Raw genomic sequence first — 26,725 nt, 5'->3', positions numbered from 1 at the left:
AAAGGCATCGACGTAGCTGGGCGGAGGGCGAGCAAGGAACGCAAGTTGACAACATTCAGGAACATGCTGGTGTGACGAAGTGTGACTTAGCGGATGGCCTTGTGGCTTCTACATTGAGACGAAGGATAGCTCAGGTACCTAGCTTAACACGACATGAGACTGCCTGTGTGAGGCCATCATGTACGAGACATGAACATGAACAGATGTATTTAAATGCAGGAGTGAAGAGTGAGAGATGACGGCGGAAGGCATGATGAGTGCCAAGACGCGGCAGACCTTCCGCGTTTGCAAGCTGGACTTGGTCGCGACCAAGCTGGCCGACATGAGACACGATTTAATCAAGTCGACAAGCACAAACAAGCCACAATGAGCGCAGGAGATATTGATGCGCTGACGCTGTTCCGGACGAGTCTGTCTGCCTCGTCGCCGCCGTTACCGACTCGCAGCGCCGATGCCTCCTCTGTTAGCGACATTGCGCCCTTGACCGAAGCATCCCATCTACTCTTCAACACACAATCCGCTACCGATGGCGCCCAGCACACCGCGCTCCCCTTGACGACAGCAACGAGATTTGTATCGCAAATCAATGGCGCGCTCGACTTGGCCAGTGTCTTCTGGTGTTGGCAGAACAAGGACAAGAGCACCGGAGACTACATTGCTGCAACTCAAGAAGTCAACACGGCGCGGACTTCTACTGGTCTCAGCGAAGTGCGCAACCTGGTCTTTGCCGAGAAGCTTGACTTGATCAATTGGTTGTCTGGCGAGAATGACAGCGAGTTCATCAAAAGTCTAGATGACAATCGCCAGACGCGCGCTCAGGCCCACGATGCTGCGAAGATGGCTAGCGGAGACGGCGATGTCGTTATGCAGGATGCTAGAGCCGAGGACGACAAGTTGCGTGACATCTATGCCCTTGAGCGCAAGACGGGCGATCGCAACACGCTGCTCAGAGGCAGCAAGCCCACTGTATGCTGACCACGCTCTGCCTCCCTCTCTCCCACCGACTAACTCCATTCACAGGACTTCTCGCATGTGCGCAAGTACGCCGAAGCCTTCTTGGGCCGCTCAAAGGCCTCCGCTCCTGCGCCTGCCCTTGTCACACCCGCTCCTGCTATCCGTCCTGCAAAGCCCTCCAGTGGCCGCCGTCCAGAGCCCATCATCCTTCTCTCCCCATCAGCCTCGTCGCTCCTCCGCCTGTCCAACGTCAAGTCCTTCCTCATGGATGGTGTCTACACTCCTCCGACATCCACCACTTCGACCGCTCTGAACATCCTTCACGTCAACCGTGTCATGCCTTCGATCGACCCTACACGCCCTCTGCGTTTTATTCTTGTCGAGTCGCCTGATAACTTCAAGCCCGACTACTGGAACCGTGTTGTCGCTGTCTTTACCACAGGTCAAGCTTGGCAATTCAAGGGATACAAGTGGAGTCAGCCTGCTGAGCTCTTCAACCACTCTCTGGGTGTCTACGTCGGCTGGCGCAACGAGCTCATTCCTGATAGCATCAAGGGCTGGGGAAGAGGTGTCTTGAACGTCGGTATTGACGCATACCGTGATGGCCAGACTGCTCAACAGAGATGGAGAGACCGTGAAACTGTGGAAGAGATCTGGAGTGCCATTGAAGCTTCCATGAGAGCTCGTGGCTTCGGCAGAGAGGTAAGGTAGTCTTACCTTCTCTGATCTTGTGTTTTGTTTTTCGTCGTGCGTTCAAGCGGGATTATCGGTCCATTATCAGTCACCAGGAAGGGAGAATAAAAAAAGCATCAACGGAGGTACATGGTAGGACAGTCATCAACTACATATGCCTTTCACAAATTTACGAAGATTGAAACTTCAGGTACTCACCCGTCTGTACACTGGCTCGCGTCTTGTTGACTCTCGATCCTCGGCTCTCGACAATCCACAATCCGTTCACTGAAAGACGTCAGGATTTGGTGATTCGTTCCCCTGCGAACCCTCAACCCAGGAACGGAAACGGCCTGTGATTCATGTTCCACCGATCTCTATATACTTGGCAATGACTTCACAGACCTAGGTCACCTACAGCTTCTTCGACTCTGCCATCGAGATACTCACGTCGCAAGCCCCTGAACGACATAAGGCTGTCCTCGAAAGCCCTAGATAGCATCACTGGCTTCCCTAAGAGAGTCTGGTGATCGATCAGTCTACTACTGGTCCTTCCATCGCGCAGTGAAGCTTCGCTACAATTATTTTGCGTTCCATTAAGACTTCCACATACTGATATCTTTGTATCATATTCGCAGTCGATCTTCACTTCCAGTTCGATTCTACAAGCACCAACCACAGATCAACATCGAGAAGCTTGTATCTTAGGTCTCACTTGTGAGCACTTCTCCCTGGATCGTCACATCTTCCGCCTCAGCAACCTGGAGAATCTGCAACACCCTCCACATTCTCTCGAATCGGCACCTTGTCATCTTCAGGAGAGCTGTTCAACGTTGACCGGATTTTGGCTTGCATCGCAGTCTTTACACCATTCACCATGACAACCAGCTCCATATTCAATGCTCAGGACGTTTCCACGTGGACCTACCAAAGTCTCAAGACATACGTGGAAATCAGCAACAAATACAAGCCCAAGGCATACTTTCGGAACTTTTTCGGCTGGACGACAGAAGAGGCCATCGAGGCAACAGAATTCGTGATTAGTGCCATTGGAGAGCAATCTGGAGGGCCTGGCTCTCTTCCTGGTATTAACGCGGCGATGTCATCAGAACGGCATCTGCTTCAAACTGTCATGGTCCGAAATCGTCCTGATCTGTTCGTCGAAAGACATGGACCAAATCCACCCGAATGGTTCACGACAGACCTCATCTACCAGAAGCCTAGACCGGGGCAGTCCTACAGCATGAAATGCGTGACTCAGCAATTCATCTCGAGCGCCAAAGTTGATAGACATAATGGGAAAAGAAGAAGAGCTGCTGGCTCCAGAGCCGACGAAGACGATGATGGAGACGGAGATGAAAGCCGCTGGCCTCTGTCCAAGCGTCGGCACAGTTCGCAAACAACAGGGATCTCCAAGCGCCCAGCCACCACCTCTTCACAAACGATGCTAACCTCGTCTGTTGCTTCGTCAAGACTTCAAAGCAAGGACGTCGAAGGTCTCACGAACGGTTTCGCGAGCCCCAATGATGACAAGAAGGAGTTGGGAAAATTCGTCCCTACTGGCAAAGTCAAGGTCAAGACGAGTTTCTTCTCAAAACTCGTCCTCTACATCACGCGCGTAACTATCGTCAACCAGCAGCTCATCCTCGAGCGCGATCATTTTGGGCTTGCAAAGAATCTCTTCGATCAAGGAGTTTTGTCAGAAAGTCGTCTCCAGGAGCTGGTATTTGGAAATGGTCTGCAAGATAAGCCTGTTTTCTTGTGGTACTTTCACAAGACTTCCAACGACAAACCCAGAGCGGTGAGGAGTCGACCCAGTGCCGAAGCCGCCATCACTTTGCTCATGGCACATGCTGAAGAGTCAGGTGCAGAAGCCATCCAAATCTTCGATGCTCCAGATCGTGATACAGCAAGTCTGATACCTGCTCATGAAGTCACACGTGAAAAGGACTTCCGGGAACGTGAGAGTTTTGAGCTCGAGATCGATGGTGAGAATGAAGACGACGATGCTGCCTCGGAGAGAGCTTCCAGAGTTGATTCTGCATAATGTTCTAGGAGCGAGGAGCTCCAGTTCGATGAAGAAGAGCCGATCAAGGAGGAAGTGGATGTCGAACCTAGCATAACCCAAAAAGAGGACCGCCGGAAGCCACAGATCGAAAGTGACAGCGAGTCGGAGGAGGAATAGGATATCAGACGTTACTACAGATGAGGAAGTAACAGAATGTGCAATTGTGCAGCTGGCAAGAACAAAGGGTGATTTGCCGTCTCACCATCTACTCTCATTGTACTTCAAGCGCGAAATGCTCGACTTTGCGATTCGATAACGATGCACGAAATTATTTACGAGCTGCGAGCTGCGAGCTGTCATCTGAGAGAGGAAGGTCATCTTTTCAAATCACACATAACATTTTCCTGAAGCTACTCTCCGAACGTGGTCGACCACACCTGACGAAGTCAAGCTTGTCGGGGTAACTCTTTCCTAACTCGGAAGGCCGACGGGCGAGAAGAAAAAAAGAAAAAGAAAAAGATAAATTATACCCGCGTCGAACAGCCGCTAAGGACATTTCCTATCTTGACTCGAGCCGTCACCGATCTTTGTCAGCGACGATAAGATCCGATCTTGTGACAAAATGTTCCTTCCGACTACTCGTACGAGATAGCACCCATATCAATGCTCCCGAGAGCGACTGAAAACTGTGCGCGACCGACGTGAGATTTTCTTTCCTGGAAGAGGCGAACGCGAATTCATGACGCCGACTTGACTGGACCACACCCATCATTTCTCAAATATGCAAAATGACCACGGAAATACTGCCGTACATCGTGGGCTATCAGAAAGAAGGTCGTTACATGAACATCAATCACATGAACTGAAACACTCGCCTCAACACCGGATAACTTCCGAAAAATCACAACCCACCTTGTCGAACGCGGACTCTGCTGACAAGTCTCTTGAGAATGCTTCCGACCTCGAAAAATACCCCGAAGGCGGGCTCGAAGCCTGGCTAGTAGTCTTAGGATCCTGGTGCGCCATGACAGCCGGCATGGGCCTCTTAAACACCATCGGCACCTTTCACGCCTGGATCTCTACACATCAACTCTCAACTTACTCGTCCTCATCAGTCGGCTGGATATTTTCAACTTTTCCATTTTTTCTCTACTTTGCTGGTGTACAGATTGGACCGCTTTTTGATGTTTATGGTGCCAGGGTGTTGGTGATTACGGGAAGTGTGGGCTTGGTGGTCAGTTTAATGACGTTGAGTGTGAGTACAGAGTATTATCAGATTATACTTTCTTTTGGTGTGTTGGGGGGTTTGAGCACTTGTTGTCTGTTTACTACAGCTGTTTCGGCGATTGGACATTGGTTCCATAAGAGAAGGGGTTTGGCGATGGGGGTTGCGTGTACGGCTGGTGGAACTGGTGGACTGGCATTTTCTCTCATCATCCTTTTTCTGGCGCCAAAGATTGGCTTTGGCTGGGCGATAAGGATCATCGGATTCATCTGTGCTGGGCTTTGCGGTGTTGCTTGTTTGCTTCTTCGCAGTCGTCTTCCGCCTAATAAGACGGCGGGAGCGAAGATTGATCTCATGGCACTTAAGGATCCGCCTTATGCTGCTACTACTGCTGCCATCTTTCTGGTGGAGTTTGCAGTCTTCATCCCCTACACTTTTCTGGTTGATCAAGCTCTTCATGCAGGGATGCGACAACAATTAGCATACGCTCTTATTCCCATCCTCAACGCCTCCGCCATCCCCGGCCGTCTCCTTCCCGGCTACATAGCCGACCACTACGGTCGTCTGAACACCATGACCGCTACAGCAATCTTCTGCTCCCTCCTCACTTTTCTCCTCTGGCTTATCGGCTCTTCCTCTCACGCTTGCATCATTGCTTATACAGTACTCTTTGGCTTTTGGTCCGGCGCCGCTATCTCTTTGACACCTGTCTGCATTCAACAGGTCTGCAAGACCGAGGATATTGGAAAGAGGACGGGGACGACTTTCACGATTAGTAGTTTCGGCACCTTGATGGGTATTCCTATTGCGGGTGCTATATTGGGAGGGGGTGATGATTATGATGGGCTTATCATATTTGCTGGGTGTTTGTATGTTGCTGCATCTATTGCTTTTGTCATTGCGAGGGGATTAACAGGAGGCTGGGGGATGAGAGTCATCATATAGACGATAGACAAACTCTCTTTGAGCATGCTCTCTGTTCTAGATATCATTGTGCATTTCTACAGACGCGATTTCGAACGGTATCAGTGCTGGAGACACAGGTCATCCTGTGCACTTCATGGTCACCCTGGATCACCAAACGTCACTTCTCTCTGAGCAAGGGATCAATCCAGGATTTCACTCTGCCTTTCCACAGGCATCATCTAAGGCCTTGTATGTCGTGATGAGACGAGAAAGAATCAATGTCGGTCAATGACCTGGCCTCCAAATACAACAGGGTCACTATGATTTCAGGAATAACAAGCACACTTCTCTTAGACTCCATGTCTAGTTCCCTATTGTGCATCAACTCATGTCATATAACCCCTGATCATACTCGCGTACGGATAGCCACCACACCAGTCGCCGGCCCACCACTTCAAATCACGGGCTTCGAACGAGCCACTATTGCTCCGCACTCCGTTGCGTCATTCTGCTGGTATGCTGTGCCTAATTTCCCTGGATCAACTACACATTCTCCATCGACCACGAGCGTCGGCCATCACGATCTCCCATCCGTGACCCGAGAGTCATCGGTCGCTCGAGACTTGCAACATATAACGCGACAACAAGCCGCAATCAATTGACACAAGCGAGAGAAGCAGTCTGTCGTGAGTGTGGAGGATGGTTGGGATGGTTGGGATGTGCGGATGAGGAATGCTATAGTCGGAGATTGGCTTCTCTCTGGAATCATGACGTTCCATGATGTGCGATACATAGTGCAATCATCCAAGGCAGCAATGGTCTCAACCGTGTAGGTCAAAACAAGACACAAACAAGACACAAACAAGACACAAACAAGACTACCAGCATTTCATGTGGAGCATAAAACATCGAGCACCCGTCCAGAATACTGATTCTGTGGCAGGGTGACATGGCCTTTTTATCGTCGGATGAGTTGATCCAACCTCCAAATATACGGCGGAAAGTACTGTATGAGATCAGAATCTATCCCAAATCCGTCCTGGAGCGCTGTCGTCGACTTCTCGATCTCGCAACTCGAAGTATCAGATATAGAGAGCCGTACCATGACTGCCAGACGAACGAGACCTCCAGATCAATGTCAATCGATCTCAGTGTCATGCAATTGACCCAATCGGTCTCGCAGTGTTGCGAGAAGGCTTGGAGACAAAGTATATAATTCTCTTGCATGCAAAGTAATGGTCGAAGACGCCCTCGAAGCGCGATTATCGTGGAGATATACCGGTCAACCCTCCTTGAAACATGTCGGAGTCAATGCTAGATGGGCGATGAAGTCAAAGGACACAGCGTGTGTGGTTTGTTGTCCATCTGTAATCAGTCCATGATGCTCTCGCCAGGAGCCTGATCAGACTGACGTCGCAATCAGGTGTCGACGAGAGCAGATCTATCGACGACCTCGACGGAGCTTTACGACCATGTAAAGCTGCAGGTGTCACGTCTCCTTGTGTATATAGTGAGTTTTCAGTCGAGAATGTAAAGAAAAAGAAAAGCTTGCAAGATACCAAGATGGAAAGCACGATTGTAGAAGAAGTAGGCGGAGCAGCAACTTGACATAGTGCTGTTGACGTTCCAGGACGTACGAGAACCAGGCATACTCGACAACTCAAGTTTGTGTGGCACTTGGCCTAGTGTCGTGAATTCAGGCCTGATGGCAAACAGCGATTCATGTTCAGGCTTTTGGTGTGACGGGAGAATCTACCCTGGTAGAAGGAGGAGTTGACGCATCAAAATATCGTAGAAGTCAGGTCTATGTTTAGCATGATCTTGCAACCAGTCATGTCTTCAGCCAGCCACATGATAGGCATAGCTGTCACAAGCCTGGAACAAACTCAAAGCACGCGCATGGCTTGCATCGATGATGTATATATCTTCCATCAAGATACACAGTCTAAGCTCCAGCTAGAGTCTATTTGTCTGTCACTTGTAAATCTCTAGTTGCCTTCTTGACCGTTAGCAGAAACGAAGCCCCTCCGTCGTGACCTCTAATACACCGTCGAAGGAAACAACCATGTGTGGCTACCACGAACTCCTCACGCCCTGCTGCCATGAGAAGACTGGCTTCACGCCTTCATCTTCTCACAAGTGCTCTCACTACTTCATCAACAATCGCCACTGCCGTACCGGCTCAACACACTCTTGGATTGTCTCCTCACCAGCAATGTTCTCCAACGCTACCTGCTCAAACTGCGGGAAGCTCAAGGAGCACGAAATCAGGCAAATCAAGGCGCAAATGAGAGAGGAAGAAAATATCGCTGAGGAGGAGAGGAAGGCTGCAGAGGGAGCGGAGAAGGAAAGAAGGCAGATGGAGGACGCTAGAGACTTGAGAGAATGGGGAAAGGAGCTTAGGAGATCCGGAAAAGAGATGATCGAGGGCAAAATGAGCGCGGCGGAGGCCTTGAGGAGGCAGTTGGCTAGACTGAAGTTCGATGATGGCGTGGGACCTTCGTGAATGGAGAAGAGGCAGGCGGATGGTAAAAGTTAATATGTGTGCGGACATTGTGCAACAGGTCGAGACGGGAGGCTTCAAGGTCTCTGATGAATGATACTTTTCCTCTTAGGAACAATCGAAACATGTAGTGAGTTTTCTTGCAGCCCGTCCCTATCAGAAGGACTGATTATCTCGCCCTATCCAGGCATCGACTTGATGACAAGTGCGGCGCAATGGATGGTAGTTGTACCGTCAGTATTCGATGAGAGGTACTATCTTAGATTGTAGCGCGGTCGAGCAGACGTGAATTTGACTGCTGTAGAGGTCGGACACCTGAGACATTTCAACTAGTTCCGGCGCGTCCAGTTCCTTTGCTCATATGGTCAATGAATTGTCATATCCGTCAGCCAGTACAGTAGAGCGTTCTTCATGCCCTATACCGAAAACCAACAAGGGCGGACACAGCAAGGGTTTTCAACATTCAGGTGGACGAGAGTGTTCGAAGTTGTCTTAGAAAAAGCCTGTCGCGTCGGCTTTCAATACTGAGAAGCCGAATGGATTCGCACCTGCCATCTTTTGTCAGCTGCAGCCTTCCAGGGCAAATACAAGTGAAAGCAGAAGGCTCCAACACGCTCTCTCAACATGCTAGAAAGCACTGTCCTCTCGAAGGCGTCCTCTTTGCTCGACATGATCAGATGCGCTTGCTCCCATCCTTGACTTCGTCACTACAACAATATCTTCTCAGCGTCAAATCAAATCACAACCAAACATCCTTCATCATGTGCAGCAAGAGAGTCACTCGCTATGTCTCGTGTCCCTACCGCTACAACCTTGTGACCGAAGAGAAGCTCTGCCTCAAGAGAGGAGTCATCGCGCCATGTCTTGAGTGGAAGTGGCTCATCATGAACGAGCTTCCCACCGAAGGACCCTGCCCTTGCGCCGATTGTGAGGTTCTGAGACGCAATCAAGCCATACAGGCTGGTGGCTCTGAGGGCAAAGCATACTCCAAGGACAACTCCCAGTGAAAGATTCCAGGTAAGCCCCATATTCTGTGTATGTGTGTATACAAGAGCTGACGAGATGGGTGGTAGGATAAACTGCCGAATGTCCTATCGAGAAGTCACTCATCAGCACGATAACAGTCACCAGTATGGTCGGAAAAGCCGAAATTGAATCGGGAGTGGTCAAGAAAAGCTTGTGCAGTTGCAATGCCGGATAGGAGGCTGTTCTTTAATCGTCAGGGAGTCGTAATCACATCTCCATCTCATCAGGGTTGTAGCCCTTCTTCTTGCTCTCTTCCAACTTCTTCTTCGTCTTTTGTTTCGAGTCTTCAATCCATGCGTCGTATGAGCCGTCTGCGATCTTCGCAGCAGTGACACCCTTCATCAACTCGCCAACGAAGCCAACAAAGTTATGTCTGCGAAGAGCATTCTCCCACTGCCATGCACGTCTCTTCTCTTCTTCGCGGTAGACCATCTCGTCATCGCCAAACTCCTTTGCCTTGACACGAAGATCTTGACACATGGCCAGTAAGTTGAAGCGGATCTCGTTGGAGGGATATCTCTCGATGCGACGTTGTAGGACGGGGATGACCTTCTCGGCAAAGTCTGTGGGAGCGCAGGGACCGTGGTTGATGGGTGCTTCTTGGAGACCGTCGAGTTCGTAGAGCTTGCCGTTGATGCTGGTGTAGGCGATGAAGTGGAAGAGGTCGTCGTCTTGGGTGGCCATGCGGGTCTCGTCTGATACGAAAGGAGAGCTACGGGCGAAGGAGTTGTGCGTGTCGCGGATGAGATCGCTGTTGCTGAGGGCTTCGCCACGAATCTGAGAGTGTCGGTCAGCATGAGGGTTGGCTGCTAGTGCAGTGATTGACGTACGTCTGGTGGGAAGGCGGCTGTGAAGTCCTTGAAGTCTGACAGATGAGGCCCCAATTCAACACCATCCTTGTCGTCCTTGTTCATCAAGACACTGAGAAGTGCTTGTGTGCCGCAGGCGTTCTGGATTGTCTGAGCAGCGAACCACACCTTGCCCTGGCCATCTCCTGCACTCTCGGCATCATCCAAGTTGTATGTTGCTTCAAAGTCGAATTTGCCATCTAGCGGTCCGTCCGATTTACGACCATCATTATTATACTTGAAGAGAAAGATGACTCCCAGTGGTGAGAGCTCGCCCAGTGTTTGTGCGTCTAATGAGATGAGTTCCTCGAATTGAACGTTCTTGACACCGAGGTTCTCGAGTAAGTATGTGAAGACGCCCTGCAACTTGTTAGCATGCGCTGATTGGTATATATGATTGCATTCACTGACAGCGTCTGATTCGATAGTATTCCAGCCTCCCGACATGTTTGCTGCTTTTAGAAAGTTAATGTTTCAATTGAAGCTCGTCGCCGCGCAAACAATCATGCGTCATGCTTCGCGCACAGCTTCCCGCCAAGCCCGCCCAATGATCGGCGTTTCGGCTTCAGCAACCTCCGCCGCTAGTCTATACCGTTTCCGCAAAAGTAGGTGCATTGAACAAAATTTTGATTTATCGAGCAAAAGCCTCATGCTACACGACCTCAACCGGGCAAAAACTGGAGTAGCTGGGAATCGAACCCAGAACCTTCTCCACTCAGTCATGTTCAAAGAACAATGCTAAGAAGATGTCATACCACTAGACCACAACCCCAATTAATGTGAAACGTTGCTTGGGACCACTACAGGATCCTCTGTGTTGCAGGGCTGCATTGGACAGCAGTCTAGCACCATGAGGCCTTGCCATAAGGGTCAAGAACGTCGTGGCGGACGACAATTCGTAAATCATGAAATTGGCTTCTCTACAGCTTGCTAGCTTCGGAACCCTTCTCGAGCTCAATGACCAGCTTGCCAAATTGGCTAGCATTCTTGATGTCCTCGAAGAGTCCGTTGATACCCTCAAGGTCGTCAATTCCAGTAACTGTTCTCGAGACAATTGGTCGGATGTTCTTGGATGAAACAAAATTGACCATATCGGTAAACTCTTTCCTCGAGCCCATTGTGGAGCCACGAAGATCGATGTTCTTAAGTACAGCGGCCATTGTGAAGGGCATTTGTGGGCCTACTGTCATGCCATAAGAGACAATGACACCGCCAGGCTATGGACCATTAGTACGTCGCTAATTCAACAAGCATACACAAAACTCACCTTCAAGATCTTGAAAGTCTTCTGGACGATGTCACCACCAGCACCGTCAATGACAGCATCGAGGAACTTTCTGTCTTTCGGTAGCTGTTCAAGCAATTTCTTCTCCCATCCTTCCTCTTTGTAGATAGCGCCGCCGGCAGCACCAAGCTTCTTTGCCTTGTCCAACTTTTCTTGACTTCCACTAGTCACGAAGACATTGGCACCAGCAGCGTTTGCAAAGAGCAGAGCCATCAACGCCACACCACCACCGATACCAGTGATGAGGATGTTACGACCAGGCTTGCAGTTTCCACTCTTCGTCACAGTCGCTCTCCAAGCAGTAAGACCAGTCAGAGGGAACGCAGCAGCTTCAGCGTTCGAGAGATGCTTGGGGGCTTCTTCCAACTCGGAGGCGTCAATGACGAGACTCTCAGTCAAAGTGCCAAGCGGATTGAGCTTCGTTCCTCCAAGTATAGAGTAGCCCTTGGGATCCTCGGGACCATCTGGGTCATCTTTCCACCCAGTGCCGGGGTTGAGTATAACGCGCTTGTTCAGCCATTTCTTTGCTTCGGGAGACGAGCCTGTCGATGTCACGATACCAGAGCCATCTGCGAGGAGCGGTACGCCGAACGTGGTGCCAGGGTAAAGATGCTGGCGAATGAAGTGGTCTCGGTGGTTCAGTGCGGCGGCGGTAATCTTCACGACGACTTGCTTGTCCTTGGGTGTGCTTTCGGGAACATTGATCTTCTCTAGAGGGTAGTACACTTGACCGGGCTTGCCGTCAACCTTGCGGATCGTGATAGCGGTCGGCATTCTGGAGATGGAGGTTCACAGACAAAAGGACGATGAGCCTAAGGCTGCTCGACTTATCTTGTAGTGGTTACAAATCAATAGCAAGAGGCTCCTTTGCCCCGGTTCATGCGGTTATTGCGGGGCGTCATTGAGAGGTGGGGGAGAGCTTGGTGAGGCTCAACTTGAGCCGAGGCTTTTGTCATTCGCTGACTCAGCTTCGTACAACGTCACGTCCTGCCCCTTGAGGCTCCATTCCACTTCCATAGGTCAACAGAAGGTCAACCTATACCATCTTGTTGCATCTTCCAGTGTCGTGCTCCGTCCATTTTCATGGCACAATTCTTAGACAACACTTGTCCTTGATGTGTTCTCAATAGGCCTTGACATAGCCACCATCTCCTGGCACGGCCCATCAAATCTCTCAATCAATACGGTGTTGAGGTGCATCTGCTAGCATCTTCTTCAATGTCTCTTGAGGCATCTCCGAGAGACGTGCTTTCCACTTGACACAGTCTGCATGCTCGCAAGGAACGTTGTTACGTCCAGAGTACTCGAGCTTCTCGTACGGCCACTTTTTGGTTGGGCACGCTATGCCTGTCCGTTCTGTCTACTCACAGGTCCCCCTTTCTAGAATTCCATGGCGACACCAATACTAGAATTTACGCTTCATTCAGCGCATGATGGGCGCTGATGGGCGCTGATCTGTGCTTCCTGTTCTATGTTGATCTTGTCAGTCGGGCCGGATGATCTGGATTGATTGAGAACACACATTGAAGGATTCCTGGACACTTTCTTGAGATCTCTTCGCTGGCGGTGTCTTCTGGAGAACTTCAGGAGTGCTCTTTGTATCCAGCCTTCCCCGTCGGTACAACAAATTGGTATCGCAACCACTGAACGACAAGGCCGCGACGTCACTCCAGAAGATATCCTACTTTGACTTCGACATCATCACGAGGCATCCAAGCATGAAACTTGTAGGCTCTCAAATCCGGATTTCGGGTGCTGACTCCGTTGTCTTTGCAAGTTGGACATTCGTTGCGGTGCGGAACAACTTCATGCTGGCATTGAAGCCACTCGCAAGCTCTTCGCTTCTCCAAAGCGCCTTTGCATGGCTTGATCAACGTTTCGCTCTCATGCCGGCATCCTGGCCAGACCATTCTTTCGTATCGGCACATGATTGCAAAGATTTGGGTGGTAGATTGAAGCAGAAAAACAAGCTTCTGGTACAGAAGACGTGCCGATCCTGATCAGCAGCGAAGAGTAGATGGTCTCTTTATCTCTAGTTCCTTCCCTGGCTTCTATACTATCTGCGGAAGCCTGTGCATGGCTCTTTCTCCAGGTTGTGGGGCTTTGTACCACGTCTTTCGCGTTTTGTGCTACACGTCAAAAGCAGGTCCGTAGGAATCGAGCCCTGTCTGCTGACAGCAGACTTTGCCATACAACGATTTCGTTGCATGTAGATGATGTTCGTGCGCCACCTGTTATCATCTCGGACACTCTTACATGCCTCTGACTTCATCAACCTGGTTCACAAAATGCGGCTCGAGAATAATTTCATCTTGCTGGAACTCATGGTCTCAAGGATCCCTTCCGAAAGGTCACATGAAAGATGACTTGTCGGTTTTCGGACTGTTCGATCGATATGCAAAGTCAGCATCTGCATCACCCTTGCTGCTGAGCAATCTCAACAGCTTGTTGCTTCTCGTTAGATCAACTCGCCTTTATTCTTCGACAAGATCCAGAGGTACACGCCTTAAAAAGGCCGTACGTTCTTGCTTCTTTTCTCTGCTGACTCGCCGGCTCCTTTCTTGACTGCACATTGCGGACATTCCTTTATTTTCAAAGCCCATTAGACGACCCGTTAGTATCTTTCTTTGCAGAAAGAGTTCCGCGCTCGAATTTTGTCGTATAGATTAACGTATGTATCCAGGGTTGTTCACAGAGACCGCGTGAGTCAACTGAGCATATCTCAATTGCATTGCTAACAGTACAGAAAGGTCGAGCATATTCCCCCGCCCGGTCTGGCCAATGCCCGTCCCACCTTGCCCATTCGTAGTTTCACGGACTTGCACACTCAGCGTACCCTGACGCACAGTACTCCTCTCCCATCGGCTCTCCAAATGGAACAAAGAAAGAATCAACACTCAATCTGCGTTGACTGCTGGTATAGAGTGTTGGAGTGTAGCAACGAAGCTCCTTGTCAATTCCTCCTGACCGCCGTCTCCCTGATGACGTACTGATCGACTTGAGACGCGATATGGCCCGCATACACAATCGAGTTGGCGTGATCAGCAACCTTCAGCGTGATCACGAGGTTATCATCATTGACGATTGATTCAGCATTTTGTACAACATCATGTTGACCTGATTTCACCTTGGGTGGGGATATGGTTTGCAAGATCCGGGAGTCACGGGGTCTAGACCATGACATGGTGTTAGTAGCTGGCGACAAACACTATGACTCGACACAGGAAGCATCCAGAGTACTTTTTAGGAGAGTGAATATGCACTGGTTACAAAGCCTGTTACGTCTAGAAGTCCCTGAGTATATAACAATGATCAGACAAGCTTCCCACAATCAACTCTCATGAAGACGACCAAAATCATACATCTCCACACCCGATAGACATACCACAAAGGCTGAAGCTTCGACAACCTTTGTACCTGGAGATCAGTTGTCGCAGAGCCCGCCTTCCTTCCTCTCCCTACATCTCCAAGCATCTATCTCAATCTACGACCCCGAATAGCAGCATGAAGATAGCTCAACTTTACACGCGAAAGAGGAAACATGCGTAGAAGAGTAGTATCTCCTGAGCAGTGATCCGAAAAAGTGGGAGCTGTAAAAATGCATAACTATTTCTACGTTCTCGGATTCATCCATCGAGAGCAGTCACTCTTGTTGCTTCATTACGAAGGGTCACGGTCGCAATATGTGCTGTGTCTTTCTATAAGTATGATATGAGTGGTCATTGATGACGGGAGGTTGAGAAGTCACGGCATCATCGGCTTGACGGCCCGTAAAGCCGTGACTTCCCAGCTTCCACCCCTCCTTGCGCATGACACCACACTGTTTTGCTTTTAGCACCAAAGAAACCTACATAATTCTTACACCGTCTTTCAGTATGAGTTTTACCTTTGCAAAGGCTTCTTACAAGACGCACGACAGCATCGAACCTATATCTAAAAATGAAAGCCGAAGCTTCTGACGAGAACTCGATCGTCTTAACAGAGCTTCCCTACTATAATCCCGGGGCGGAAGTTTCAGAGACCTCTGATCTTGACAGAACGACTCTGTTGAAACTCATTAGTGCTGGCTTCTCATTCTTCGTCGCCGGAGTCAATGATGGCAGTCTTGGTGTTCTGATCCCATGGGTGATCCGCGACTACGATATCAACACAGCCATCCTTTCTAGTATGTAAGCCAAGTCTTCATCTGAGATGCTATTGGGTATTTTAATGATCCTAGCTATGGAGTGAGCTTCCTGGGATGGCTTACGGCTGCTGTCACCAATACACATATGAGCCAACGTCTTGATCTTGGTACAATGCTTGTGTTCGGAGCTATCTTACAAGTCATCGCTCAAGCTCTGCGAGTCTGGCCAGCGCCTTTTAGTGTCTACGTCACTACCTTTTGGCTCACGTGTGTTGGGCAAGCGTATAATGACACCCATGCCAATGCTTACGTTGCTGTTGCAGCCAAGGGAGCACACCGGTGGCTAGGGTTTATCCATGCTATGTATATGGCAGGCTGTCTGGCAGGACCATTTGCTGCCTCGCCAATTGCATCGTCTAGAGGCGCCTCTAGTGATTCTTCACCATGGTACTTCTTCTATACGATACCGCTGGGCCTAGGTGTTGCGAATGTTATTCTTTGTTCGGTCGCCTTCAGAGACACGCTACGTCTGAAAGCTAGATCTTCGGATTCGGCGCCATCGAATGATACAATCACTACTATTTCGACCGTCGCTGAGCAGGTTCAAAGTGAGAAGAACGCACTTGGACTCATCAAGAAGACTCTAGCTCAAAAGAGCTTCTGGTTCCTGAGTGTCTTTTACTTCTTCTACCTGGGCGCTACTGTTACAGCCAGCGGGTGGGTCGTGGAGTATCTGGTCAACGTACGAAAAGGGAACATAGTATCGATGGGATATGTTCCGGCTGGCTTTAGTGGGGGAGCATTGCTGGGAAGACTGATTCTGCCTGAACCTACCCGTCGCTTTGGTGAACGGCTGATGGTCAGCATCTATTGTGTCATCTGTATTGGGCTCCAGATCATGTTCTGGCTGTGAGTTTCGTGCAACCCACCATACAACACAATCTCTGACACGCTTTCCAGAGTGCCCAACACTGTCGCAGCAGCCGTCGCGATCAGCTTGGTGGGCTTCTTTTCCGGTCCGCTATTCGCTACTGTAGGTCAAAAGACGCGCATTTCGCGGGAAGAACATACTGATAATGTCAGGGCATATCGGTCGGCTCGAGACTCTTTCCAGCAGATATCCGAGCGACGGCGCTGTCATTAGTGTTCGTGTTCGCACAGGTTGGCGGTTCGTTATTTCCGGTCATTACAGGACTCGTCAGCTCTCACAAGGGCGTTTGGGTACTCCAGCCGATGCTGGTAGGCTTGATTTCAGCCACTGCAATTACTTGGTTGCTGGTACCTCTCCCGACGTCTTCAAACGCTGAGCTACACCAAGAGTAAATTGACGGGGCCATTAGACATTGGTCGACTGTCCGAGGTATCCAAACACATCGCGAGGAGTGTGTAGTATTTTTTACGAATAAGAGAGCGTTCGGACACAACCGTATCTAGTCCTTCTTGCGACCAATCCTGGGGAGACAGAGCCACAGTATAAACTGCACACCGAATAGTGCAAGAATGATTGGTTGCAACACTTGAACACCCTTGGCTTGCGCCAAAGCACCAATTGCAAACGGGAAAATGGCTCCGCCTGAACCACCAAAAGCAGCTGCGAATCCAACTGCGGGAACGTGTAGATGCTTCGGCAACAGCTTGGTCGTAACCACGACGATGGCTGGGAACATCGGACCCAAGAAGAAACCTTGGAAGCTGACTGCGACGGCTGAAACGTAGAACGATGGCACGAGCCAAAAAAGGAGCTCTAGACCCATGGCGATGGGAAGATATATCTGACACCATTAGTATGGGCTCTGTGAAGTCATGACGAAGAACACACTGAAACTGCCAGCTTTTCGCCGATGCGAGGTGTGATAAAACCAAGTACGATACGTCCCATTGTGATGCCGAGCCAGAAGCCGACTGAGACCATACCACTTGCAAACTCTTCGCCGTCTCTGACTTTAAGCATGAACTGCACGATCTGAGAAGGTTACATCAGTAGATTGTCCTCTATTGCACATTGATAGTACTTACCCAGCCACCAAGAGCAACTTCACTTCCGACGTAGCACAAAAGGAATGCTGCACACAACCAGGTAATTCGGGCTGCAGGCATCTTCAGAGTCACTTGAGCGAGGCCGCCCTTGTGTTCTTCTCCGGACGTTGCGGAGCGGTACACAGCGCCGCTCGCACCCCAGAAAGCGTGCACAGAGGTCACCAGCTCAATAGTCGCGGCACCAATCTGGTCATGGTTAGTAGCCATCAACGCTGCACGTGCCACGACACACATACCATGACATAGTACCATGAGTACCAAGGAAGGCCGGCCTTTGAGATCATAGATGTTGCAATCAGGGGCGCGATAGTGGCACCGACTCCGTAAGCACCATGAAGAAGTCCTAATATCTCGTTTGCATTCTGCATCGCACCAACCCAGGCATTCCAAGCTGAGTCGACCAGACCATTACCGAAGCCTGCAAGAATGAAAGCGACGACGAGGACGGGGTAAGGAGGATGCAGACAGATAATCATGTATGAAATCAAATGAGCAGCGGGCGCCATGACTGCCACTCCTCTCTGTCCAAACTTCATATGGATTGAATTGTTGATGAGTGCCGAAAGAGTGTATCCGACAAATGGCGATAAAAAGACCAAAGAGACAATGAGATAGCTGAGATCATAGTATGATTCAAGATACGGGAGAAGCGGGCCATAGGATGCATCGTTCATCCCTGTGACAGCCAGTGACCAGAAAGTAACTGGCACTCGGTACTTGTTGATGGAAGGACTCTTCCACGTTTGCTGCGAGCTTAGGATAGCTGTATCCGAGGCATCGTCTTTGGGTGCAGTAGTCTCTCGTGGCTGGAGTTCGATTGTCTCAGTCATTGTAGCCATGTTCGCAATGACTGTTCCAGTGAATGAAGTGCCAAATTCTCTTGGGGGCTCTTTAAGGAAGCGATAGTATGCTGAAGGAGTGATTCTCGGTACTCGATTGACGACCCAGCTTTTATATACCAACCTGTCGACGCTGCCGCCACGTTACAGCGCACGTGTCAATGTTGTACTATTGTAGCATTTCTGAGCGCGCCTTTCAAGCTTGGCTTCGTAATAGCCCTAGCCCTAAGTTTATCGTCTACAACGGAAGGAATGTATTCACCATATCAATGCTCTATTCGGAAAGAGTTTTCACGACATAGGTGTCCGGTCGAGTTGGTTCCAGCGACTTACGAGCGATGTTCTTTCGAGACGTGATTCTCGGCCCGAGGACAGGGAGCGCGCTTCACGATACTGGAAGGAGCACCTCCACTCTTGGCACCGGGCAAGAGGAGCTAGCGGCTGCCCGCGCCGCAATGCCGTCAACCTCTTCGACGTTCATCTTCCATGTTGATCTGGTTTGATCCCTCCGGACGACGTTTTCGAGGTGTCGTCACTGTCCAGTTGTACGTCGATTGGAATCGTCGGTGTCCTGCGGCAATCGCGCGTTCGAGACTGAGCGCTTATGCCGGCGATCAGCGCGTGTCATGTCATGGCAACCGGTTTGACATACACCGCGTGAGTCTACGTGCAGGCAGTTGCGATCTGTCAATTGTCTTCAGCATATTGTCACCTGTATGGGGTTCGAGTGCTATAGATCACTTTACCGGGATCATGATGATGTAGGTAGTAAGCTTTGAGGGGTAGGTCACTAAGCTGGAGTACAGCATGAGGAGGCTGGCATTGCTTTAAGAATCCGGCTCTCCTCGCTCTGTGCCCGGCACCGAAGTCAACCCTCCAAATTCTCCTCGTCGTTCAAGATGAAGTCCACTCACGAAGGCAAGAAGGGTCAGAAGCGCGGTAGCAAAAATTGTCCTATGGCAACACGTGAAGAGCTGCTCAAGCTTTACCCGTCGTGTCACAACCTTCGCACCGAAAGGGCGAGCTCCAGGCTTGTTTGCTACGGAGGATATTTCGGTCGGCGCTCTCGTTGCATGCGAGAAGACTCATCCTTATGTTCATTCATTCAGAAGCAAGTTCGACATCAGTCCCAATGCTGTCCTCGTCTCTCGTATCATCCAGATGCTATTCGACAGCGCACCTCGACTCTCCAACACTGATGCTCCTCCAAAAACATCAGATCTTACTTGGATCGACGGCGCACCAATCGTGGATGTGTTTACACTCCAAGGCAAAATGGATTATAACGCCATTGTTCTGACACCCCACCGTCCCCACGAGCCGTATGGTGACACTCCTGACATCGAGTCTGGTCCGGACAAGACGTCCATTACGCTCTTGGGACATTGTCAAAACATAAGGCATTCGTGTCTGGAAAACACGCAGCGCAGTTCCATAGGTGACTTATTGAGTCTCAAAGCTACAAAAGACATCATGAAAGGCACCGAGATACTCACGTCATTCCAGCCGGGCGAATGAGACTTGGACAGAAGAAGCCAGGTCAGAACGTAGATGCCATGGTGTGAATACTCGCCGAGATTGACAAGACATACCCTCAGACCATCTACAAGGACGATATGGTTCGATTCGGCGGTCTGCTGCTTGAAAGTAGAATCTACCAATCATACCATGTCCTCAAGGATCATGAAGCGCTCTCACGACATGCTTCTTCGCTGCTCAAACGTTGCGGATACAGAATCGAAAAGACAGGCTCCTCGGATGAACAACGTCTTATCCCAGGAGTCAACTCTTCATTGACTCCAGTGGTAGTGATCGCGCTTTCATGTTTGAGCCGTCTAGATGAACCTGGATCCGGCGCAGGTCGGTACGAAAAGCTTGCCAGGGTAGCTTCCATAATCATCAACGCCGAGCATGGTGGCTTTGATAAATTGTCAGATTCCGTCCCAGCCTTTGGTGGTGTCAGAAAAGTGCAACCGTCTTCTCTGGAGACTAGAAATCCGCGACTGTATCAGCATCTTCAGGAGTTTTACGACAACATATGATACAGAGACAAACATACCGTGATCAAGTGGTTATGCCTCTTGTCCTGAGGTCTTACTCGGTTGATCCATGAAGTATGCACTGATATCTGAACCATCTTTTGCTCATCCAACTCCTGTCGCAGTCATTTCACTCTCCTCATCGTTCGCGCCACTAATCCAAGTCATTCCCTCAAGGTCCGTAGTCACCTATCGTTTCCGGTCAAGCATATTTCGAACCCATCAGGTTCCAACTTCTTATCACCACTTCATCGTGAGCTTTGTGATTTCGTTCGCCCACTATAAGTGATCACACCCTGTTGCGACTGTCGAGAGGTTCTTAGAAAAGACGTGGTGTTCTACAGGCCGGTCACATGTCGAAACGTGTGGTCTGCAACTTCCTGACGAGTCGTCTCGTGCGATCCCCGACATGTGTAAGTCAATACAAGATTGAGATCGAGACTGTCGCAGTCATCTGATCAGCTCCTTCACTCTCTATCCTTCACGTCATCAAGCACTCTTCTCCAACTACCAGCCTTATCAGCCAGACAATTAATGAAGAACCTCCGATATGTGCTTTCCAAAAATTCCCTTTCGACCGAAGCCAAAAGAAGCAGTCAGTTGATAGTTTTCAACTAGCAAAAATCCGGCCTCAGATGTCTCTTCACCGACGCGGATATTGCCCTTGCACTGGGATGGAGGAGAAAGAGGGATAGTCGGGCGAAGGGGAAGGGAGCTTCATATAGGAGAGAGCGGAAGGGGGATGAGTCATGGGTTTAGGCAGCAAAGGGTGTTGTGTGACGGATTAGGCAGCAGTGAGGCAGTGACGACTGGATCATCACTGCAGTTAGGAAATTCATGTGCTCGAGAAAGTGAGTGTAAATTCGCGGCCTGTGTACCCGTGTAGTGAGTCGCTCTTTCCTGCTTCACTGCTGACAATGCGCACATGAGTTCGATCGTTCGCGCCTTCCTCGTTTGCGTCCTTGACTTTTCAAGACTATAGATTCAAAGACGCCTGGGAGCTCGACTCATGTGGTGTCCACTCACTGTCTCTTCATCCACCGACTTCTGAGCCAATCTACACAGCTTTATGAACGCCCAGGTGAGAATTTTGAAGCGTTCAGATGGCCTTCCTCTGCCCGCTTGACTACATTGCCAGCGGTGTTACAGATCGATCACATTAGCCTCGAGACTTGCAACGCCATCTCAGCCGTCTCGGCATCCAAACGTGGGTCTTCGCTGAGTGCTTCGAATCTGTACCTCCAAAAAGCCCATCTCCTTCCATCAACCTCATTACCACCATCTTGATTACTCCAAAGCTGACCTGCACCCATCGTCCAAGGTCTACCCTCACATCCATCGTCTAAAGCCTTCCAAACCTCGTCTGCAGCTAAAAGAATCCACTGACAAGCAGCCGGAAGATGTAGAGCCATATTCTTTCCCCATCGCGACCTTGGCGGATACTCCAGCGCCCATGGTATACACGAAAATGCATAGTATATCCTGCTTCCAAACAATTCGGGGAAAGTGCTGCCATGATCGCGGACTAATATAGCGATGAATGTGTTCATGTTCTTCCACTTCTGTGTTGCGACAGAGACTGATTCGTCTCTACTGAGATAGGCTTCTGGTCCTTGCATACTTTCTGTGATGTTCATGGATAAGTAGGGGAGATCGCGCCAAAGATGATCGTCTCTGCCAGCCCAATCTACGATGATGGGACACCCTGGTTGGATTATTGTTTTGTATGTTGAGTTGATGATTAAGGGCTCGGGTCTGTTGTTTACGGCGTCCGGTAGACTGGCTAGATGGGCTAAGAAGTTTGACAAGAGAGTATGTACTTCCATGCTCGAGAAGGATTCTACTGCGTTGAGAAAGCAGCCCAACATGATTGAATAGGTCTTTAAAACGTCCGAGGATGATACTATGGTGTCTGCTAGACGTTGAGCTGCCTCTTGAGCATCATACTTTGTCTCCAAGAGGTCTTTGAAGACTTGCGTGATGTGCCATTGAGGTGACTCAGGGTCCAATATCGGCTGTGGAGGTGCGGTGTCGGTGTCACTTTTGTGTGCTGGATGCATCCTACCAAGCCAACCTCGCTGCCTTTGTATGTATTCGTCTGTGGTACAGTCCATTGTGATGTTATCTCGATGAACGAGGAGGCGAGTTGAGATTGTGTGAAAAATCCTCATGCTGAGAATCCGTCTAGGCAGCAGCGACGTACGTCATCGAGACTGAAGGCATGGCACTCGTCATGTCAAAACGAATCGAACATTGTCGTGTGTCAGTGTTACAAGGGAGAGGATGAGAAACATCATGCATGATGTTGTCGCTTCGAGGTGACTTGAGTCCGTGCTGACCGGCCGTATCATTTACGGACACAAAGACAGGACATTGAGACATGCACATCGCAAAGAGACATAACATGTGAAGACAACGACGAGTATCGAGTCGAATGTAATACATCTCCACGGACTCGACACGGAAAAAAATTAGAAGGTAACGGTGCGACGAAAAGCGCAAAGCCACATCACAAAACATCAGTTTCAGGTCACATCACAATCTAGGCAGAGATCTCGCGAATAAATGGTAAAGAAGTTTCTTTTATACAAAACTACAGGAACCTGCCCGCAATGATAGTAGTCTTTCATGGATGGTGAGGAGCGCGCGATCGTGTGATCATAAACCGAGGCCTGAGTGATAAAAACTGCAGCATTTGTATATCGAGCAAAACAAGAACAGACAACGAAAAAAAGGGTTTGGTGAATAAAGGATGCTGATGGATGAGAAAGAGATCCAGCGAAACAAAAAAGGGATATAACTTGGTCGCAAACTCTCCAAATGCAGTATAAAACACAAAAAGGTAGAGGGGGTCATCAAAAGGTATAAAAAAGGGATTTTTGCTACGTCCAAAAGAATCAAGCCTGCATGTACCAAAGACTGGTTGATCAACGTGCAAGATGCTTAGCGACGGGGGTGACCGCGGACACGACGGTGCTCCTTGCCGATGTGACGGCGAGCGTGGGCGTTGGCAGTCTCAACAGCGGTGGCGGTGACAGTGACGTCGACCTGCTCGATCATCATCTCCATGACCTGGTTACCAGTGGTGTACCAGGAGGTGGCGATGATGTTGCCATCGGCATCGGTCACGGCCTCGGAGAGCGAGGCAGCGGCAGTGACGGTTGAGGTAGACTCGCTCTGGACGGCGGAGGCGGACTCAGTCTGGACGTATGAAGAGGCAGTGTTGGCGAGCAGAATACCGCCACCGTACTTGTCGGTGATGGAAGATGTTCCAGGAGTGTAGCTCAGAGTGGGGACGACAGCGGAGGCAGAAGCAGACGAGGTGATCTGAGCAGAGGTCTTGGTCGATGAGGCAGCACCACCCTGAGTCTTGTCACCAGGAAGGACGACGGGGTAGTTGGTGGCGTACGAAGGACCGGACTGAATTGGTACATCGAGAGGAAGACCGCTGTCGCAGACAAGGGGGTTCTCACCCATGAGGGCACTGACCTCCTTGAAAGAGCACTGCTGCTCCTGAGCCTCGGTCTGGATGTTGAAGAGAGGGCAGTCCTCGATCTGACCAGAGGCGTTGGTGCAGGTATCAACAGCAGACTGGAGGAACTCGGAGCTGTCCCAACCCATCTGGAAGTCACCGTGGTATCCGTAGCCGGTAGGGTCACCCTGAGAGAGGACGAATTGACCGTCGACACCCTTGAAGGCGTACGTGTTCCAGATGGTCTCAAAGAAGAGCGAGGGGAGCTTAGTGCCGAAGCCCTCGGGGCAGGAACCGCTCATGACAAGATCGGGGAAGGCGACGTGCGACTTGTGGTCGTCAGAGTCGACATCCTTGCCGTTCCAGCATGAAGGGAACATGAGCTCGAGACGAATGCCATCAAGGCAGTTGGCATCGAGGTACTCCTTGTCGGGCAAGAAGTGACGGTAGAGAGATGCCTCGGGGTTGGCAGCGTAGTTAAGGCAGTTGAAACCAAGAGCCTTCTGGGAGAGAGCGTTCTGGGTCTTCTGGTCGGCAGTCCAGGTGGACTTGTCATTGTCAGGGATGGGGTAGGCGAAGCTGCGCTGGCGCTTGTCACCGGCGATCATCTGGAAGCCCTCAGGGAAAGCAGTGATCTTGCCGTTAGGGTTGGCAGCATCAGTGTAGAGGAGGTAGTAAGCAAGCATGCCGCCGACCTGCTCGACCATCTCAGCAGTGCCGTTGGCGTGGAGGAAGTAGAGAGGAGGGGTCCAGTAGGCAGACTTGTCCTGGGTAACGGCACATGAGGTGCAGTCAGAGTCGACAAGATCCTGAGGGGTGTTGTCGATGCCAAAGTCTGAAGAAAGGTTAGTCTTTGGGATAGCACGGCATCAATATCAGATACATACTGCTACCACCGTGAACAACGTGGACGTGGTCAGAGACCTTTCCAGGGTCCATGATGGGATCAAGACGACCGACACCAGTACGGCCACGGCAAGGAAGACGCCAGAAGGCATCGGCACTGCCGGCAAGCGACAGAGCGCTGACTGCCAGAGACAGCGCGGAGGCCTTGTTCTTCACCATATTGAAGGTGATGTTTTTATCGATTGGATGAAGTAGGGTTGATCAAGCTTGACAAGACAGACTGCAAGGCCGGTCGATTGTCAGGTGAAGGTGGAGAGGAAAACGCAAGCCACGAACGACTCGAGTTGTTTTGCTGCTGCGACTAAGGAATGTGGGAGAGAGTCTGGAAAACGAGTGAAGATGGTGCCAAGAATTGGGCTGCAGCGGATGCAGGTAGATAATGAATGTTTTTTGACCAAATGGAGGCCAGATGAAAAGAGTGACGGTAGATTGAAGCAGCAATAGAAACAACAGACGAAAGTGAGGTGACCAAGGCGGGCAGGGGAGACAGAGGGGGGAGGGTGTTTAAGGAAATGAAGCTGTTTCTAAAAGGGGCACGGTGCTCCTACACGCGCCGCCACAATTTAGAGCGTTTCACCTTGCAGTACCCCCGATGCACTCTGCGGCATCTGCGTCAAGAACCGTGTTATTACACCTTGCCTTTGACTCTGGTCCTATCGATTGCGCGCTGCTGTGAGCTGTTGTCATGTCGCCTCACATCACTCGGTCGCCTGCCGCTCACCGTGACCCTCGTGTCGGGAGCGCAGATTGTGCTCTGCGTCCTGCGTCGACATGCTGCAAATCAGGGACCCCAAGACAGCTGTGATCATCGTGTATTCTTGGGATATCGATCTGCATGTCGGAAATGAGCCTTGTCAAACAGTCGAGCCAGTGATTGTTGACACGACGAGGGAAGAGGTCACAACAGGTCTCAACTTTTTGGTTTCGCGGCAAGCCTCAAAGCTTGGTCTACAACGGCCGGTCGGCAACAGAAAGGGAGCAAAGCAGCCTCACACAAGCACAAAATGCGTGTCATCCTGCATTCTTTCCTGATGTGTGGGATACGATTGCAACGAATGAAACGTCTGCTAACATAACGATCACTCCTGCCACAGCAACAGTAACTGCGACAAAGTCTTTTGTTATTACGACCCCTTACTTCGCCCACATTCTTTGACAGGTGCACATGACACGGTTCGCATGAATCGACGGTAATCGATCATGCTGTTCAATGCATTGGAATCGCAATTTTGCAGTGACGAGGCTGTGGTTATTGCCAATACGTGGCAGCCATTGGCGCCTCTTGAAAATGCTGCGAGTACGGCACAGCGCGGCTGGCCTCTCTCCTTATATTGTACTTCCAAGCTTCGCAATAACCATCGATATGATTACGCACGCCGTTCTTCCAGAATCTCTACCGGTCTGGCATCCAGGTGCAACCCCTTATGCAACAGTCGAGCGACCAGCCAAGCCTGGATGTCGGAACCATTGTACGGGGAATAGAGGATCCCCATACAAATCACAAAGGCCATGGCCTGCTCTTGGTCACCCCTCGTACATCTTGCCAAATTTATCCCCTAGATGCGTCGATCGTTTCGTGTCAAGAAACACCAATTCAAAAGTAGTCGTTCATGACCACTGCTTCGTCATGCCGTTTTGTTGTCAAATTGAGGCTCCGATGCAATCGATTTCTCATCTTTCCATACTCCTTCTAACGGGTGGTTCCCCTGGCGTTCACTTGCACTGCCCCTGCTCGAGTCCTAATAGACAACCCCGCTCGCCAATTTGCAGCGGCCTTAACCGCAATGAAGGTTTCACTGTGACACGGCATCGGTATTTCAGTATAGGCATGCATTGATGCAAAGCCACAGGGTTTGACGTTTTGTTACAAGTATCCCAA

At 50.3% G+C, this 26,725-nt stretch overlaps 13 protein-coding genes across 13 annotated transcripts; 8 read left to right on the top strand and 5 right to left on the bottom strand.

Moving 5' to 3' along the window:
• Nucleotides 1-366: 366 nt before the first annotated feature.
• AUEXF2481DRAFT_26717 (uncharacterized protein) lies at nucleotides 367-1,665 on the top strand (the record flags this gene model as incomplete). The annotated part of the gene is made up of 2 exons (XM_013491278.1): nucleotides 367-966; nucleotides 1,021-1,665. 2 exons carry the CDS (start codon nucleotides 367-369, stop codon nucleotides 1,663-1,665), a joined length of 1,245 nt encoding a protein of 414 aa, XP_013346732.1.
• Nucleotides 1,666-2,503: 838 nt separating this feature from the next.
• Nucleotides 2,504-3,673, top strand: AUEXF2481DRAFT_26716 (uncharacterized protein; the record flags this gene model as incomplete). Its single annotated transcript, XM_013491277.1, has 1 exon — nucleotides 2,504-3,673. One exon carries the CDS (start codon nucleotides 2,504-2,506, stop codon nucleotides 3,671-3,673), a length of 1,170 nt encoding a protein of 389 aa, XP_013346731.1.
• A 749-nt stretch (nucleotides 3,674-4,422) lies between these two features.
• On the top strand, nucleotides 4,423-5,804 carry AUEXF2481DRAFT_46060 (uncharacterized protein; the record flags this gene model as incomplete). Its single annotated transcript, XM_013491461.1, has 2 exons — nucleotides 4,423-4,449; nucleotides 4,584-5,804. The coding sequence occupies 2 exons, from the start codon at nucleotides 4,423-4,425 to the stop codon at nucleotides 5,802-5,804; spliced, it is 1,248 nt and encodes a 415-aa protein (XP_013346915.1).
• Nucleotides 5,805-7,830: 2,026 nt separating this feature from the next.
• AUEXF2481DRAFT_2288 (uncharacterized protein) lies at nucleotides 7,831-8,271 on the top strand (the record flags this gene model as incomplete). The annotated part of the gene is made up of 1 exon (XM_013491184.1): nucleotides 7,831-8,271. The coding sequence occupies one exon, from the start codon at nucleotides 7,831-7,833 to the stop codon at nucleotides 8,269-8,271; it is 441 nt and encodes a 146-aa protein (XP_013346638.1).
• A 267-nt stretch (nucleotides 8,272-8,538) lies between these two features.
• On the top strand, nucleotides 8,539-9,483 carry AUEXF2481DRAFT_480620 (uncharacterized protein). The gene is made up of 2 exons (XM_013491602.1): nucleotides 8,539-9,285; nucleotides 9,342-9,483. The coding sequence occupies exon 1, from the start codon at nucleotides 8,805-8,807 to the stop codon at nucleotides 9,273-9,275; it is 471 nt and encodes a 156-aa protein (XP_013347056.1). The 5' UTR covers nucleotides 8,539-8,804; the 3' UTR covers nucleotides 9,276-9,285; nucleotides 9,342-9,483.
• An 18-nt stretch (nucleotides 9,484-9,501) lies between these two features.
• Nucleotides 9,502-10,589, bottom strand: AUEXF2481DRAFT_2286 (uncharacterized protein; the record flags this gene model as incomplete). The annotated part of the gene is made up of 3 exons (XM_013491183.1): nucleotides 9,502-10,071; nucleotides 10,125-10,502; nucleotides 10,554-10,589. The coding sequence occupies 3 exons, from the start codon at nucleotides 10,587-10,589 to the stop codon at nucleotides 9,502-9,504; spliced, it is 984 nt and encodes a 327-aa protein (XP_013346637.1).
• Nucleotides 10,590-10,746: 157 nt separating this feature from the next.
• AUEXF2481DRAFT_36837 (uncharacterized protein) lies at nucleotides 10,747-12,334 on the bottom strand. The gene is made up of 2 exons (XM_013491383.1): nucleotides 11,410-12,334; nucleotides 10,747-11,359 (listed from the first exon to the last, which is right to left on the bottom strand). Exons 1-2 carry the CDS (start codon nucleotides 12,199-12,201, stop codon nucleotides 11,063-11,065), a joined length of 1,089 nt encoding a protein of 362 aa, XP_013346837.1. The 5' UTR covers nucleotides 12,202-12,334; the 3' UTR covers nucleotides 10,747-11,062.
• A 3,032-nt stretch (nucleotides 12,335-15,366) lies between these two features.
• Nucleotides 15,367-16,876, top strand: AUEXF2481DRAFT_2284 (uncharacterized protein; the record flags this gene model as incomplete). The annotated part of the gene is made up of 4 exons (XM_013491182.1): nucleotides 15,367-15,596; nucleotides 15,647-16,462; nucleotides 16,514-16,586; nucleotides 16,637-16,876. The coding sequence occupies 4 exons, from the start codon at nucleotides 15,367-15,369 to the stop codon at nucleotides 16,874-16,876; spliced, it is 1,359 nt and encodes a 452-aa protein (XP_013346636.1).
• Nucleotides 16,725-18,598, bottom strand: AUEXF2481DRAFT_478984 (uncharacterized protein). The gene is made up of 4 exons (XM_013491601.1): nucleotides 17,827-18,598; nucleotides 17,570-17,776; nucleotides 17,373-17,516; nucleotides 16,725-17,325 (listed from the first exon to the last, which is right to left on the bottom strand). Exons 1-4 carry the CDS (start codon nucleotides 18,427-18,429, stop codon nucleotides 16,984-16,986), a joined length of 1,296 nt encoding a protein of 431 aa, XP_013347055.1. The 5' UTR covers nucleotides 18,430-18,598; the 3' UTR covers nucleotides 16,725-16,983.
• A 74-nt stretch (nucleotides 18,599-18,672) lies between these two features.
• Nucleotides 18,673-20,389, top strand: AUEXF2481DRAFT_479711 (uncharacterized protein). The gene is made up of 3 exons (XM_013491600.1): nucleotides 18,673-19,190; nucleotides 19,353-19,968; nucleotides 20,028-20,389. Exons 1-2 carry the CDS (start codon nucleotides 18,916-18,918, stop codon nucleotides 19,945-19,947), a joined length of 870 nt encoding a protein of 289 aa, XP_013347054.1. The 5' UTR covers nucleotides 18,673-18,915; the 3' UTR covers nucleotides 19,948-19,968; nucleotides 20,028-20,389.
• A 1,233-nt stretch (nucleotides 20,390-21,622) lies between these two features.
• On the bottom strand, nucleotides 21,623-22,582 carry AUEXF2481DRAFT_26707 (uncharacterized protein; the record flags this gene model as incomplete). The annotated part of the gene is made up of 1 exon (XM_013491276.1): nucleotides 21,623-22,582. One exon carries the CDS (start codon nucleotides 22,580-22,582, stop codon nucleotides 21,623-21,625), a length of 960 nt encoding a protein of 319 aa, XP_013346730.1.
• An 829-nt stretch (nucleotides 22,583-23,411) lies between these two features.
• Nucleotides 23,412-25,005, bottom strand: AUEXF2481DRAFT_26706 (uncharacterized protein; the record flags this gene model as incomplete). Its single annotated transcript, XM_013491275.1, has 2 exons — nucleotides 23,412-24,775; nucleotides 24,828-25,005. The coding sequence occupies 2 exons, from the start codon at nucleotides 25,003-25,005 to the stop codon at nucleotides 23,412-23,414; spliced, it is 1,542 nt and encodes a 513-aa protein (XP_013346729.1).
• Nucleotides 25,006-25,875: 870 nt separating this feature from the next.
• On the top strand, nucleotides 25,876-26,719 carry AUEXF2481DRAFT_479023 (uncharacterized protein). Its single transcript, XM_013491599.1, has one exon. The coding sequence runs from the start codon at nucleotides 26,057-26,059 to the stop codon at nucleotides 26,681-26,683; it is 627 nt and encodes a 208-aa protein (XP_013347053.1). The 5' UTR covers nucleotides 25,876-26,056; the 3' UTR covers nucleotides 26,684-26,719.
• The last annotated feature ends 6 nt before the right edge of the window (nucleotides 26,720-26,725 follow it).

Source organism: Aureobasidium subglaciale (assembly GCF_000721755.1).
Source record: "Aureobasidium subglaciale EXF-2481 unplaced genomic scaffold scaffold_3, whole genome shotgun sequence".
Taxonomy (NCBI): domain Eukaryota; kingdom Fungi; phylum Ascomycota; class Dothideomycetes; order Dothideales; family Saccotheciaceae; genus Aureobasidium; species Aureobasidium subglaciale.
Note: the sequence above shows the minus strand (reverse complement) of the source record. Positions and strands in the feature narration are given on the sequence as shown.

Excerpts from the sequence above, each read along its gene's own strand:
- AUEXF2481DRAFT_479711 (XM_013491600.1), top strand. The coding sequence starts at position 18,916 with ATGTTGATCTGGTTTGATCCCTCCGGACGACGTTTTCGAGGTGTCGTC. Across the intron at positions 19,191-19,352 it reads TTTACCGGGATCATGATGAT|AAGGGTCAGAAGCGCGGTAG; the intron begins GTAGGTAGTAAG and ends CACGAAGGCAAG.
- AUEXF2481DRAFT_479023 (XM_013491599.1), top strand. The coding sequence starts at position 26,057 with ATGCATTGGAATCGCAATTTTGCAGTGACGAGGCTGTGGTTATTGCCA.
- AUEXF2481DRAFT_480620 (XM_013491602.1), top strand. The coding sequence starts at position 8,805 with ATGGATTCGCACCTGCCATCTTTTGTCAGCTGCAGCCTTCCAGGGCAA.
- AUEXF2481DRAFT_478984 (XM_013491601.1), bottom strand. The coding sequence starts at position 18,429 with ATGGCTACAATGACTGAGACAATCGAACTCCAGCCACGAGAGACTACT. Across the intron at positions 17,777-17,826 it reads ACTCATGGTACTATGTCATG|ATTGGTGCCGCGACTATTGA; the intron begins GTATGTGTGTCG and ends AACCATGACCAG. Across the intron at positions 17,326-17,372 it reads GCGAAAAGCTGGCAGTTTCA|ATATATCTTCCCATCGCCAT; the intron begins GTGTGTTCTTCG and ends TAATGGTGTCAG.
- AUEXF2481DRAFT_36837 (XM_013491383.1), bottom strand. The coding sequence starts at position 12,201 with ATGCCGACCGCTATCACGATCCGCAAGGTTGACGGCAAGCCCGGTCAA. Across the intron at positions 11,360-11,409 it reads AGACTTTCAAGATCTTGAAG|CCTGGCGGTGTCATTGTCTC; the intron begins GTGAGTTTTGTG and ends AATGGTCCATAG.